Here is a 15,459-nt window from a genome sequence, read left to right on the forward strand (position 1 = left end):
TAGCGTCTCTGTTTAATGCATATATACAGTGGACCTTCTAAAACACTTCTGATTATTGCAGCATGTTGGCATCCATCACCCACATTGTGCTTTATATGTTATTTTGGATCACAAGGTATGTAATAGCTGTCTACTGCGCTATCCCATTTTTTATTCTGCAGCATATTAGCACATACTGTATAGGCCAAATAGAAGCCAAAGGACATTTTCTTGAGCGAGACCTTGAGTATTTGACATGTACGCCGGGAGCGTCCCCAGTGTATACACAGAATGTGATGTGATCGGAGCCGAATACATCATTATCAATAGCGGAGCCGACAAATCGCACGCTTGGTGTCTGCAGTCCATCCACCTACACCAGGGCTTCTCTACACACGTCTTGACAAAGACAACATCCTTTTTGCTTGAAAGTAGCTGTTAATAAAGATGGCTCCAAACACACAACCTAAACAATCCCTCCATTTACTAAACGCCCTTATAGTCTCATCCATTTACATCGTTGAGCTAGTAATAGGTAATCCTTACCCATTAACTGATGGGAATAATGACGCAGCATCCGAACAGCTTTACCACAGCTCACAACCTAATTTCTGTGTGTGTACACACACTGTATATAATGGAGGATTAGTTTTTGATTTTGTCATTTTATTATTTAAGAAAATGAAGAGTATATGATCCAGCTCCTTAAAATGGCAAATTCTTTATTGATCCATAAAATAGATGAATTCACCATCGTCGTTTCGTTCTCAAGGAGCTTTTTCACAGCTGATCCCAATTATCAACATAGCTGGTTAAATAGCAACTGCAAAATATATATGTTGATAATTGGGATCAGCTGTGAAAAAGTTCCTTGAGAACGAAACGACGATGGTGAATTCATCTCTTTTATGGATCAATAAAGAATTTGCCATTTTAAGGAGCTGGATCATATACTCTTCATTTTCTAGGATGCTGCACGTCTTGTCCGAGCTCCATGGCTTGTCAATGAGCTGGCTAGGGCGTATTGCCTAATTTATTTTTCCTTTTTTGCACATTTTTTTTTTAACCTATACTGCTCTGTCAGCTATTCCCAAAAGTCCATTCATAAGAAAGAAAGTTTTGATACTATGTTAGCCAGTTGAAGTAAAGATTGACTGATCTCAGTAAAAGAAACAAAATGAGGCCTTGTTCACACGTTCAGTATTTTATATCAGTATTTGGAAGCCAAAACCAGGAGAGGGTAATAAATCCAGAAGTGGTGACGTGTTTCTATTATACTTTTCCTCTCATTGTTCCACTCCTGATTTTGGCAAATACGTAAAATACTGACCAAATACTGAACGTGTGACCATGGTCTGATCTTGTAGATATGATAATGTGTAATAAAAAAAAAAAATATGTGATATTGTAAAGCAATGGAAGCGCCCGAGTAGCGTGAAACGGCCGTAGTCAGCCATTTGACACACTCTCCTTCACATCTCCGACGTGACATGTAATTCAGTGTCAATAAACATTCATCATTATCCCGCAGAGTGCGACCTTTTTCTCTTGGAAACTACATTCGTCTTGCTACGAGGTCAAGCACCCGGGAGTCCTGGATGTGAGCTCTCCGCCTGCTGCCAGCCACGGACCTTAGCACGGTAACAGCGGTGCCGTCCGCTTTCTTGCATTGACTTCATTATTTTGCTTCTATTAGCGCTCATTCACACGACTGTATTTTCGGTCAGAGTGCTGTCCGTGGAAAAAATGGATCAAACTCGGACAAATGATATTCAATGAGGCAGCGCAGGTGAGCAAAGTTTTTTTTTTCCCACTGACAGAACCTGTGCGTGAAAAAAAAAAAAAAAAAAAAAAAAAATCGGAATCCACATGGAGTCACAGTATGGCATCCGATTATTATGGATACATTGCAATTCTGGAACGTAGGAAACTAAAAATGGTCTTGTAATAGCTGCTGTTGTAAAAAAAAAAAAATGTACGCGGATGACAAGAGATGAAAAAATATATATTTTTCTGGATGAAACTGAACAATTTTGTACATACGCATGTAAACCTACCATTACTGGGAGCGAAAATTACACTTCAAATCTATAAATAAAGTGCTTTTTACCTACTACTACCAAAATTCAATAAATTTGAAGCAGAATATGTACCGAAATTAACAACAACACACATTATTGACTACTTGAAATTATTTATCTGCCATTCTGGCACTAATGCTCCTCTGTCCACTGGTGAAGTGCCGTGTTAAGTGGCATCACTGCAGGGTCCAATCATTTTTCATGCCAGCATCAATGACACATCATGTCAAAATGTGACTGCTGCGGCCAAAGATCTTGGGAGCACTGGCACTAGAACGGTAGGCAAACAAGTAATGAGTCTTCTGCTGGCAGCTCTTTTTACATCTGATACTCCACTTTATCGATCTAGTAGGTGGAGCAATGGAGGCGTTTTATTACCCCCATTTCCTTATCCTCCAATTATTGTGCTTGCTTCATTAGATCGGGTCAGAATAATCATGAGTGTAACCACAAAACCAATGAAAGTTTGGTCAACGCCAAGCTCCCTCCATTCCTCACCTTTCATGCTGTGCCCGCTGATCAGTAAAGTCACTTTTCAGCCTGTCCAAATCAGTCTGTAGAAGTGAGATGTTTGTCTGGGTCTCCAGCAGGGTCCGTTTCAAGTCTGAATTTTCCTTAAAAAAAAAAAAAATAATACCAATAAGGCTCTATTGACATCTTGTTTTTGCAGTTTTTCATTTTCACACACCAACTTTTCCAGTGACTACTTAATGACCCACGTGAATAGCAAAAGTGTTTTCTTTGCCCTCTCCATACAGCACAGGCGCCAGCTGCATTGCGCTGCCAGCACCTGAGAGTAATTCATCCATCAGACCTAGTTCTGATCTAATCAGTTCAACAGAGGGACAGCTGCATTAAGAAGAGATACCCAAGGAGGCCGCGGCCAGATCGGAGCCTATCGGCACAGTGTGAGGTGTCCTCCTGATGGCTTACATGTCTGCAGAGATATTATTCCTTTGAAGTCCTCTGGAGTCCTAGGACACTACTAATTTTGTAAAGTGTGGATTTATTACCACCACAAATTGTGTGATGTTTTGTCTCAATAAGATCCGCTATCAGTATGTATTTTCCCCCTTGTTCCCCAAACCAGTAGGAAAATTTAAAAAAAACCCACATTGTCATTGCCCATTAAAGTGTAAAAACATTTATCTTATATAGTGAAAAATGGACCCAAAAAAAAAACCTTATAAATTTGGCAAAAATGTAACGTAAAAAAAGCAGTGGTGGAAATGCATTAATTTCCACCACTTTCTTGCATTTGGAATTTATTTTTCAGTTTATTAGCATAAAATGAGCGGTAGCAAATATAAATTGTTACGCACAAAAACAAGCCCTCATACAGCTACGCCAACCAAAAAAACAACACTGGCCGCTGGAAGAGACGGAAGAAAAATCTAAAGTGCAAAAATGAAAAAATCACCCATCCTTAAAAATGCAATCTGTCACCAAGTTTTTACTACCTAATCTGAGAACAGCAGCATGCTTTATAGGAAAATACTCTGATTCCAGCAATGTGTCACTTACTGAGCTGCTTGCTGTAGGTTTTAGAAAATCACTTTTTTAGACAGATTATCACTAGATCAGTAAATCTGCTGCCATGTAGTCCCAACCACACCCCAATACTAACTGACAGCTTTCTGCCAATGCACAGTGTACACAGAGCTGCCAATCAGTGGTGTGGGCGGGGTTTTACAGAGCTCAGCATTTAGAGAACTGCTAGATCTTCAGCAGAGAAAATAGTTTTTAAAGAAAACTGAAGTCAATGTAAAACACGAGATGTGAATATGCTGCTGATTTTGGTAGTTATTCGCATCATTGCGGTGTAAAGCTGTTATCCAAACAATCATTTAGTCAATTAGTATCTAGTGTGTACAATCACCTGGAAACTAATCCTGTAAATGCCAGGTTTTGTTTTGTTTTTTTTAAAGAAACCTTTCTATTATGGTTTAATCATGATAATGCAATACTGTCAGCGTTTATTCAGCATTTACCTTGTTCTAAGCCACAGAGCTAAGTTTATTAGATCTAGTAACATCCCTAAAAAATCCTAGCAGACACCAGAGGCTACTGCGGCACTCAGTCTATACTTGTTTTGGTGTCTGCCACTCTATCTCCGCATATTGCAGTAGGTTAGTAGACTGCATGTTTGGCCTATACTTTAGGCTACCACTGTAGTGATGTAATTATATTGCTGGATTTTAATACCGCATAGATTTTATAATCCAAGCGTGCTTCCATAATGTGTGTACGTGCACACTAATAAAAATATTATATACCTAAATACACACACACACAAACATATATACACCCCAATATGTTACTTCTAGTGAATAGGAATTCAGTTAGCAGGTATTTGCTATATAATCTGAGAAAAGCATGATACAGGGGCAGAAAGACTGAATCCAGTGATGTGTCATTTACTAGGCCATTTGCTGTAGGTTCAATAAAATCAGTTTTATCAGCAGATCTGAGGACAAGTTACCCCATGCCTTTTAGTCCAACCACACCGCTACCACTGATTGTACACCATGCATTGAGAAAAAAATGCCAATCAGTGGTGTGTGTAGTCTTGTACACAGCTCAGCATTCTGAGCTCTGCTAGATTTGCAGCAGATACATTTTTATGAAAACTGATGCACCCAGTAAATTGAATGACACATTGGTGCAATCAGGTTCTCTGCCCTTACATTAGCTGCTCTCAGATTCTCTTTAAGGGATACAATCTTATGGGGTATGTACACTGCTTGGCACTTAGCTTTAGCAATGACTCAATAGTAAAAACACATTGACTGGAACCTTGTCTTCACATTTGTAATAAGTCATACCCATTGTGCATTTCTATATTATAACATGTCCATTGAATTCATTTTTTCTTTTTAAATATTGTAGTGATTTTTAGTCAAGGGAGCAATATAGGATTTATCATTTCTGGGTATTTTTTTTTTTTACCCGTCCCTTGTTAATACATGAAGTTTCAGTCTCTGAAGAGATGAATAATTCAGCACTGGCGATAGGCTACCCATTGTGACGATGTGGAGGGGGAAGCGGCACAATCTGTCCACCACAGACGATAAACACATTCAGACGTGGTGGAATTGCCCCAGAATTGAGGCAGTGTTTTTGCATTTGCGCAGCAATTTAGGAGTATGATGCTTGTAAATGGGAAATTCAAAACATCCACACAAAGGAAAAAAAATGATTTTTGGATTTGAATAAGATCTGCAGCACCCTCATTATATTGTAGAAAACCTGGGCATTACCAACAGGGATGGTCAGCACAAATTACTGCTGTGGCCAAATCCATGTTGGGAAAAGTCCTCCCCCTGTGAACTTAGCGTAAACGAGTGCACTTCATTTTCTCTGTTTTTCTTTATCTCCAGGAGGGTCCTTTTTAAGTCACATGCTGCCTAAATGTACTAAAATTGGATCTATCTTCAGATTTCACAATGCAAATTGCATACATAATGTAAAAACCCTTTTGAACTCGAGAAAGCTGATGTACTTGCTACGTAGCCTGATAAATGGCCCCTTAGTCTCCTTCCCTCTCTGGTCCTGCAGAGATCTCACACTGCTCAGTATAAGCTGCAGATGACAGACTGCGTGCATAGAGCCTGAATACAGTAGGATGCATTCCATCTTCACCCATTTCAGGCAAGGCACATTTTCGGCGTTTTTCGAATATGCTGTTTAAGGAACTTTATTCTCATTTGCATATTAAAATAATTTTTGCATCTTTTATTGTGATACATGGGGCCTAATTATTTTTTAGCATTTTCCTACTCTTTTTCCATTATCATTGGGAAACTAAAAAAATCTAAAAGAAAATATTTGTTTTTTTTATTTTATGGCCACAAAAGGACCACTACACCATGTTCCAAATTATTATGCAAATTGTTTTTAAGGGTCATAGCGCTTTTTCTTTTTTTTGTTTAATAAAACCCATTGGTGGTATTGTGTCTCAGGGTTCTTTGGATCACTGAAATCTCAGATAATTCTGATAATTAGTTTGCCATGTGAGTCCAATAAAAGGAAAACTGAATGTTCCACACTATTGAGCAGGACACAGTTTTCAAGTATCATGGGAAAGAAAAAGGATCTCTCTGCTGCCAAAAAGCATCAAATAGTGCAGTGCCTTGGTCAAGGGAAGAAAACATTAGATATTTCCCAAAAACTTAAGCGCGATCATCGTACTGTTAAGAGATTTGTGGTTGATTCTGAGCACAGAAGTGTTCATGCTGATAAAGGCAGAATGAGGAAGGTTTCTGCAAGGGAAGTTCATCAGATTAAGAGAGCAGCTGCTAAAAAGCCATTATAAACCAGCAAACAGATATTTGAAGCTGCTGGTTCCTCTGGAGTCCTTCAAACCTCAAGGTGTAGGATCCTTCAAAGGCTTGCTGTGGTGCATAAACCTACTATTCGGCCACCCCTAAACAGTGTTCACAAGCAGAAACGGTTGCAGTGGGCCCAGACACACATGAAGACTAATTTCTCAAACAGTCTTGTTTACTGATGAGTGTCAAGCAACCCTGGATGGTCCAGATGGATAGAGTAGTGGATGGTTGGTGGATGGCCACCATGTCCCAACAAGGCTGCGACGTCAGCAAGGAGGTGGAGGAGTCATGTTTTGGGCCAGAATCATGAGGAAACAGCTGGTAGGTTCCTGAAGCAGTGGAAAATGACCTCTGCAAAGTATATAGAGTTTTTGACTGAAAACTTTCTTCCATGGTATAAAAAGCAGAAACGTGCCTTCAGGAGCAAAATCACATTCATGCATGACAATGCACCATCTCATGCTGCAAAGAATACCTCTGAGTCATTGGCTGCTAGGGGCATAAAAGGAAACTCACGGTGTGGCAACCATCTTCCCCTGACCTCAACCCTATAAAGAACCTTTGGAGTATCACCAAGCAAAAGATCTACGAGGGTGGGAGGCAGTTCACATCAAAACAGCAGCTCTGGGAGGATATTCTGACTTCATGCAAAGAAATACAAGCAGAAACTCTCCAAAAACTCACAAGTTCAATGGATGCAAGAATTGTGAAGGTGATATCAAAGAAGGGTTCCTATGTTAACATGTAACTTGGCCTGTTAGGATGGTTTGGAGTTTTTGTTCAGTAAATGTGACCTCCTAATGCTGCAAATTCCACAAATGAGCATTTTCAGTTCTTTAAAACATATCAAATGTTTAGAAATTCTACAGTGCCTAATAATTTGGAACAGTGCATTTTCACTTTTTATTCATTTTGGAGATTATACTGTTATCATTGGGAGGTTTCTTCAATAAAATTCGATGTATACTCTTGTTCAGCTTGCCGTAACAATTATTTGAATATATCATGGCAGAGGCGCGGTTGCTAGTGATGAGTGAACGTGCTCGGATAACGTGTTATCTGAGCATGCTCAGGTGTTATGCTAGTATCTTGGGCATTCTTAAGTAAAGTGCTTAAGGGTATGTTCCCACAGTCAGTAAACGCTGTGGGTTGGACGCTCCGTACATCCGCAGGGGCCAGATGTTACAGCATAGTGGATGGGATTTCAAGAAATCCCATCCCCACTATGCGTGCACGGACGCCTACAGCTTCCCTGCGGACAGGGGCTTCCTGGCACTTTTCAGCCTGGGGTCAATCACAAGGCAGTGGCCATCCAGTTGCGGTGCTTTCGCCCTGTTTGTCTCTGGCCGCTGCATTAAAGAACCATACATAACAGGCTTTAAAAACAGGGTGGTACATAGATATGGGAACTGAACAGAGCTAGCTGCATATATATGGAAGCAGAACCAAGCTTACTGCCTACATAGATAATGTAACAGAAGCAAGCTGACTACATAGACACGAGACCGGAACCAAGACTGCTGACTGGAGCTTACTCCAGAGATATGGGAGCAGAAGTGAGCTTACTCCAGAGATATGGGAGCAGAAGCGAGCCTACTACAAAGACATGGGAACAGAACGGAGCTTACTACAGAGATATGGGAGCAGAACTGAGCTTACTACAGAGATATGGGAACAGAACTGAGCTTACTGTATAGGAGAACGGAGCTTACTACAGAGATATGGGAACAGAACAGAGCCCTAGAAAAAAAAAAAAATAGTGGAAAGTGAGTGCCCCATCAAAACTAATAATGTTTCCCATTTATAACAAATAATGTCCTCTCAGTGCCCACAAAGCTCTGAATATACAGAATGATGGTCCTACATACCACAAAACACAATATGATGGTCCCCAAAGCCCTTTATTATACATTGAGGACCCCATATCTCCCTATATATAGTAAAATGGCTACATAGCCCCTATACAAAATAAGATGTTCTCATTGCCCCTATATATAGTATGATAGTCCCCACTGCCTCTATATACAGCATGAAGGTCCCCACTGCTCCCTGTATATAGTATGAAAGTCCCCACTGCCCCCTATGTACAGTCATGGCCAAAAGTTTTGAGAATGACACAAATATTAATTTTTACAAAGTCTACTGCTTCATTACAGCCCTGCCTTAAAAGGACCAGCTAACATCATTTCAGTGATTGCTCCATTAACACAGGTGTGGGTGTTGATGAGGACCGGGCTGGAGATCAATCTGTCATGATTAAGTAAGAATGACACCACTGGACACTTTAAAAGGAGGCTGGTGCTTGGCATCATTGTTTCTCTTCTGTTAACCATGGTTATCTCTAAAGAAACACGTGCAGTCATCATTGCACTGCACAAAAATGGCCTAACAGGGAAGAGTATCGCAGCTAGAAAGATTGCACCTCAGTCAACAATCTATCGTATCATCAAGAACTTCAAGGAGAGAGGTTCCCTTGTTGCCAAAAAGGCTCCAGGGCGCCCAAGAAAGACCAGCAAGCGCCAGGACCGTCTCTTAAAAGTGTATCAGCTGCGGGATCGGGCTACCAGCAGTGCAGAGCTTGCTCAGGAATGGCAGCAGGCAGGTGTGAGTGCATCTGCACGCACTGTGAGGCGGAGACTCTTAGAGCAAGGCCTGGTCTCAAGGATGGCAGCAAAGAAGCCACTTCTCTCCAGGAAAAACATCATGGACAGACTGATATTCTGCAAGAGGTACAGAGTGGACTGCTGAGGACTGGGGTAAAGTCATTTTCTCTAATGAATCCCCTTTTTCGTTTGTTTGGGACATCTGGAAAACGGCTTATTTGGAGAAGACCAGGTGAGCGCTACCACCAGTCTTGTCTCATGCCAACTGTCAAGCATCCTGAAACCATTCATGTGTTGGGTGGCTTCTCAGCCAAGGGAATGGGCTCTCTCTCAGTCTTGCCTAAAAACACAGCCATGAATAAAGAATGGTACCAGAATGTCCTCCAAGAGCAACTTCTCCCAACCGTCCAAGAGCAGTTTGGCGATCAACAATGCCTTTTTCAACATGATGGAGCACCTTGCCATAAAGCAAAGGTGATAACTAAATGGCTCAGGGAACAAAACATAGAGATTTTGGGACCATGGCCTGGGAACTCCCCAGATCTTAATCCCATTGAGAACTTGTGGTCAATCATCAAGAGACGGGTGGACAAACAAAAACCTTCAAATTTAGACAAAATAAAAGCATTGATTTTGCAAGAATGGACTGCTATCAGTCAGGATTTGATCCTGAAGTTGATTGAGAGCATGCCAGGGAGAATTGCTGAGGTCCTGAAGAAGAAGGGTCAACACTGCAAATATTGACTTGCTGCATTAACCCCTTCACCCCCAAGGGTGGTTTGCACGTTCATGACCGGGCCAATTTTTACAATTCTGTCCACTGTACCTTTATGAGGTCATAACTCTGGAACGCTTCCATGGATCCCGGTGATTCTGACACTGTTTTCTCGTGACATATTGTACTTCATGTTAGTGGTAAAATTTTATTCAAATAACTTGCGTTTATTTGTGGGAAAAACGGAAATTTGGCGAAAATTTTGAAAATTTCGCAATTTTCCAACTTTGAATTTTTATGCCCTTAAATCACAGAGATACAGCACACAAAAAACTTGATAACTAACATTTCCCACATGTTTACTTTACATCAGCACAATTTTGGAACCAAAATTTTTCTTTGTTAGGAAGTTATAAGGGTTAAAAGTTGACCAGCGATTTCTCATTTTTACAACACCATTTTATTTTTAGGACCACATCACATTTGAGGTCACTTTGAGGGGTCTATATGATAGAAAATACCCAAAAGTGACACCATTCTAAAAACTGCACCACCTTAGGGTGCTCAAAACCACATTCAAGAAGTTTATTAACCCTTTAGGTGCATCACAGGAATTTTTTTGAATATTTAAAAAAAAAAATGAACATCTAACTTTTTTTCACAAAAAAAATACTTCAGGTTCAATTTTTTTTATTTTACCAAGGGTAACAGGAGAAATTGGACTGCAAAAGTTATTGTGCAATTTGTCCTGAGTACGCTGATACCTGATATGTGGGGGGGAACGACTGTTTCGGCGCATGGCAGAGCTCAGAATGGAAGGAGCGCCGTTTGACTTTTTCAATGCAAAATTGGCTGGAATTCAGATCGGACGCCATGTCACGTTTGGAGAGTCCCTGATGTACCTAAACAGTGGAAACCCCCTACAAGTGACCCAATTTTGGAAACTAGACCCCCCAAGGAACTTATCTAGATATGTGGTGAGAACTTTGAACCCACAAGGGCTTTACAGAAGTTTATAACGTACAGCGGTACAATTAAAAAAATCATATTTTTTCCACAAAAATGATCTTTTCACCCTCAATTCTTATTTTTCCAAGGGTAACAGGATCCTAAAAGTTATTGTGCAATTTGTCCTGAGTACGCTGATACCCCACATGTGGGGGTAAACCACTATTTGGGCGCATGGCAGAGCTCGGAGGGGAAGCAGCGCCATTTGACGTTTTTGGCAGGAATTGAGATCGGACACCATGTCGCGATTGGAAAACCCCTGATGTACCAAAACAGTGGAAACCCCCCACAAATGACACCATTTTGGAAACTAGACCCCTAAGGAACTTATCTAGATGTGTGGTGAGAACTTTGAACCCCCAAGGGCTTCACAGAAGTTTATAACATAAAGCCGTGCAATTAAGAAATCATATTTTTTCCACAAAAATGATCTTTTCACCCTCAATTCTTATTTTTCCAAGGGTAACAGGACCCTAAAAGTTATTGTGCAATTTGTCCTGAGTACGCTGATACCTCACATGTGGGGGTAAACCACTATTTGGGCGCATGGCAGAGCTCGGAAGGGAAGCAGCGCCATTTGACGTTTTTGGCTGGAATTGAGATCGGACACCATGTCGCGATTGGAAAACCCCTGATGTACCTAAACAGTGGAAACCCCCCACAAATGACACCATTTTGTAAACTAGACCCCCCAAGGAACTTATCTAGATGTGTGGTGAGCACTTTGAACCCCCCAGTGCTTCACAGAAGTTTATAACGCCCGGGCGTGAAAATAAAAAATTCGTATTTTTTCCACAAACATGATATTTTAGTCACTATTTTTTTATTTTCCCAAGGGTACCAGGAGAAATTGGACCCCAAAAGTTGTTGTCCAATTTGTCCTGAGTATGCTGATACCCCATATGTGGGAGAAAACTACTGTATGGACACACGTCGGGGCTCGGAAGGGAAGTAGTGACGTTTTGGAATGCAGACTTTGATGGAATGGTCTGCGGGTGTCATGTTGCCTTTGGAGAGCCCCTGATGTACCTAAACTATTGAAACTCCCCACAAGTGACCCCATTTTGGACACTAGGCCCCCCCACGGAACTTATCTAGATGTGTGGTAAGCACTTTGAACCCCCAAGTGCTTCACAGAAGTTTATAACGCTCGGACGTGAAAATAAAAAAAATCTTTTTTTCCACAAAAATGATATTTTTGCCCCCAATTTTTTATTTTCCTAAGGGTAACAGGAGAAATTGGACCCCATAAATTGTTTTGCAATTTGACCTGAGTAGGCTGATACATGTGGGGGTAAAACACTGTTTGGGTGCATGGCAGAGCTTGGAAGGGAAGGAGCACCATTTGACTTTTTCAACTCAGAATTGGCTGGAATTGAGATCAGACGCCATGTTGCATTTGGAGAGCCCCTGATGTGCCCAAACAGTGGAAACCCCCAATTCTAACTCCAACCCGAACCCCAACACACCCCTAACCCTAATCTCAGCCCTAACCCTAGCCCTAACCCAACCGTAGCCCTAGCCCAACCCTAGCCCTACCCTAGCCCTAGCCCAACCCTAGCCCTACCCTAGCCCTAACCCTAATGGGAAAATGGAAATAAATACATTTTTTTTATTTTATTATTTTTTCCTAACTAAGGGGGTGATAACGGGGGGTTTGATTTACTATTTATGGCGGTTTTTATGTTTGGCAGCTGTCACACGCTAAAAGACGCTTTTTATTGTAAAAATAGTTTTTGCATCACCACATATTGAGAGCTCTAATTTTTCCGGATTTTGACCTACCGAGTCATGTGAGGTCTTATTTTTTGCGGGACGAGTTGACGTTTTTATTGGTACCATTTTCGGGTACGTGACATTTTTTGATCACTTTTTATTCCGATTTTTGGGACGCAGAATGAACAAAAACCAGCGTTTCATGAATTTCTTTTGGGGGGGTGCGTTTACACCGTTCCGTGTGCGGTAAAATTGATAAAGCACTTTTATTCTTCGGGTCAGTACGGTTACAGAGATACCTTATTTAGGTCGTTTTTTTATGTTTTGTCGGATTTATGCAATGAAAACTATTTTATATAAAAAATAATTATTTTTGCATCGCTTTATTCTGCGAGCTATAACTATTTTATTTTTTCGCTGATGATGGTGTGTGGCGGCTCGTTTTTTGTGGGACAAGATGACGTTTTCACCGGTACCATGGATATTTATATGCATCTTTTTGATCTCGCGTTATTACACTTTTTGTTTGGCGGTATGATAAATCATTTTTTGCTTCGTTTTTTATTTCTATTTTTTAAGGGGTTCGCTAAAGGGGTTAACTAATGGGACAGATTTATAGGGCGGGTCGTTACGGACGCGGCGATACCTAATATGTGTACTTTTATTGTTTTTTTTTTTTTATTTCTAAAAAATGGATTTATTTGGGGGAAATATATATTTTTTTTTCCAATTTATTTGGCGATTTTTTTTAATTTATAACATTTTTTTTATTTTTTTTTTTTACTTTATTAAATAGTCCCAGGTGGGACATCACTGTCCTGTGACAGATCGCTGATCTGTCACATCACAGATCACTGTGACAGATCAGCAATCTGTCACAGGCACTGCAGAAGGTTTCCTCATGCCTGCGCTTTGCAGGCACTGAGGAAGCCAGCTTCCTGCAGGCCCTCGAAGGCCCCCGTCGCCATCTTGGATTCGGGGGCCTGCAGGAAAGGAGCCCCCCGCAGCAGCGCTGCACATTGCGCTGCCGTGGGGGGCTCAGGGAAGCACGGAGGGAGCCTCCTCCCTGCCGATGCTTCCCTTTAACCCCCGGTACACCGCGATCATGTTTGATCGCGGTGTGCAAGGGGTTAACGTGTCGGGGGCGGTCCGTGACCGCCCCTGACACATTGTGCCGGGTGTCAGCCGTGATAATCAGCTGACACCCGGCCGCGATCAGCGGCGCTCACCACGTGGGCGCCGCTGATCGCGGTAGACGTACTATCCCGTCCATGGGCATAGGGGCCCGGGTCCCATGGACGGAATTGTACGTCTCATGTCAGAAAGGGGTTAACTCATTCTAACTGTCAATATAACCTTTTGCTACTCATAATATGATTGCAATTATATTTCTGTATGTGATAAAACACCTGACAAACACACATAAAAACCAGAGGCCAGCAGATCATGTGAAAATATAATATTTGTGTCATTCTCAAAACTTTTGGCCATGACTGTATATACAGATGAAACTAGAAGTTTACATCCACTATATACTGTATAAAAATACAAATCTGCATGTTTTTCTCAATATCTGACATGAAATCAGAATAAATCTTTCCCGTTTTAAGTCATATGTTTCTTTTTTATGTAATGTATGGTAACTTCTGGTTTCAACTGTATAGTATGATGACCCCACTGCCCTGTATATCTAATATATAAAGCTCAAGTGTGTGTGTGTGTGTGTGTGTGTGTGTGTGTGTGTGTGTATGTATGTATGTATGTATGTATGTATGTATGTATGTATGTCCGGGATTGGCATCCGCACCGTCGCAGCTACAGCCACCCCGAGAGTGTCCTAGGCTATGTTGTGAGGCGAAGTTTTAACCCAGCACATTCCAATTCACCAAACAATTTTGCCCCTATCTACATAATGGGGAAAAAGTGTGTGTGTGTGTATCAAGCCCCGCCCCTCATTATGATGTCATAATGGTTGCCATGGCGACGCTGATGTCATCATAGGTTGCAAGCCCCGCCGCTGACTATGATGTCATAATGGTTGACTATGGGATGGAGGATGAGTGATGGGTATATGGGCACGGGACTATGGGATGGCGGATATGTATGATGGGTATATGGGCATGGGACTATGGGATGAAGAATGTGTGATGGGTATATGGGCATGGGACTATGGGATGGAGGATATGTATGATTGGTATATGGGCACGGGCCTAAGGCCTCTTTCACACTTCAGTTTTTTGCATCAGTCAAAATCCGCCAAAAGGACGGATGCTGGATCCGTTTTAGAACTGATGACAACGGATGCCACCCGTCCGTTTTTTTGACGGATCCGCAAAATGAAGAATTTTAAAGGAATCGCAGGAGAGAGCGAGAGCGAGAGCGAGAGAGAGAGCGAGAGAGAGAGCGAGAGAGAGAGCGAGAGCGAGAGCGAGAGAGAGAGCGAGAGAGAGCGAGAAAATTTCGGGTTAAATGAGTGTCTGGAGGATCCGCCAGAGAAAAAAACGTTGCAAGCTCAGTTTTGAAATCTTTGAGGATGGTGACGGACAGCAACTTTTGGCGGATCCGCAAAAAAAACGGATGCAACGGACGGCAATCCGTCACAATCCGCCAGTAATGGAAGTCAATGGGGAAAAAAAAATGGATCCTCAAAAGAAAATTGAGGATCCGTTTTTTTCAAAACCTGGCGGATTGTGACTGATTGTAAAAAACTGAAGTGTGAAAGAGGCCTAAGGGATCGTGGATATGTATGATGGGTATATGGGCACGGGACTATGGGATGGAGGATGTGTGATGGGTATATGGGCACGGGCCTATGGGATCGTGGATATGTATGATGGGTATATGGGCACTCGACTATGGGATGGAGGATAATTATAATTTGCTATAACTAACCACTGTTAGTTACTATGCTCGGGCAGCGCCGGGCTAGTATAGTATAAAGGTCCCCACTGCACCAAATAGTTTGGTGGCCCCAGTTGCCCCCATGTATATAGTAGAATGGTTCTAGTCCCCCCATATATAAAGTC

At 41.6% G+C, this 15,459-nt stretch overlaps 1 protein-coding gene across 1 annotated transcript in view; it reads right to left on the reverse strand.

Annotated features, from left to right (window-relative positions):
• The window catches only part of LOC141084135 (ras and EF-hand domain-containing protein-like), a 107,488-nt gene that overhangs the window by 33,661 nt on the left and 58,368 nt on the right, over positions 1-15,459 (reverse strand). The window contains exon 6 of the mRNA XM_073568610.1: positions 2,559-2,674. Coding sequence (XP_073424711.1) covers positions 2,559-2,674 — 116 coding nt within the window. The remainder of the gene's footprint in view (positions 1-2,558; positions 2,675-15,459) is intronic.

This window comes from Dendrobates tinctorius, unplaced genomic scaffold (assembly GCF_039654945.1).
Source record: "Dendrobates tinctorius isolate UK_male_01 unplaced genomic scaffold, ASM3965494v1 ptg000022l, whole genome shotgun sequence".
NCBI classification, from domain to species: Eukaryota; Metazoa; Chordata; class Amphibia; order Anura; family Dendrobatidae; genus Dendrobates; species Dendrobates tinctorius.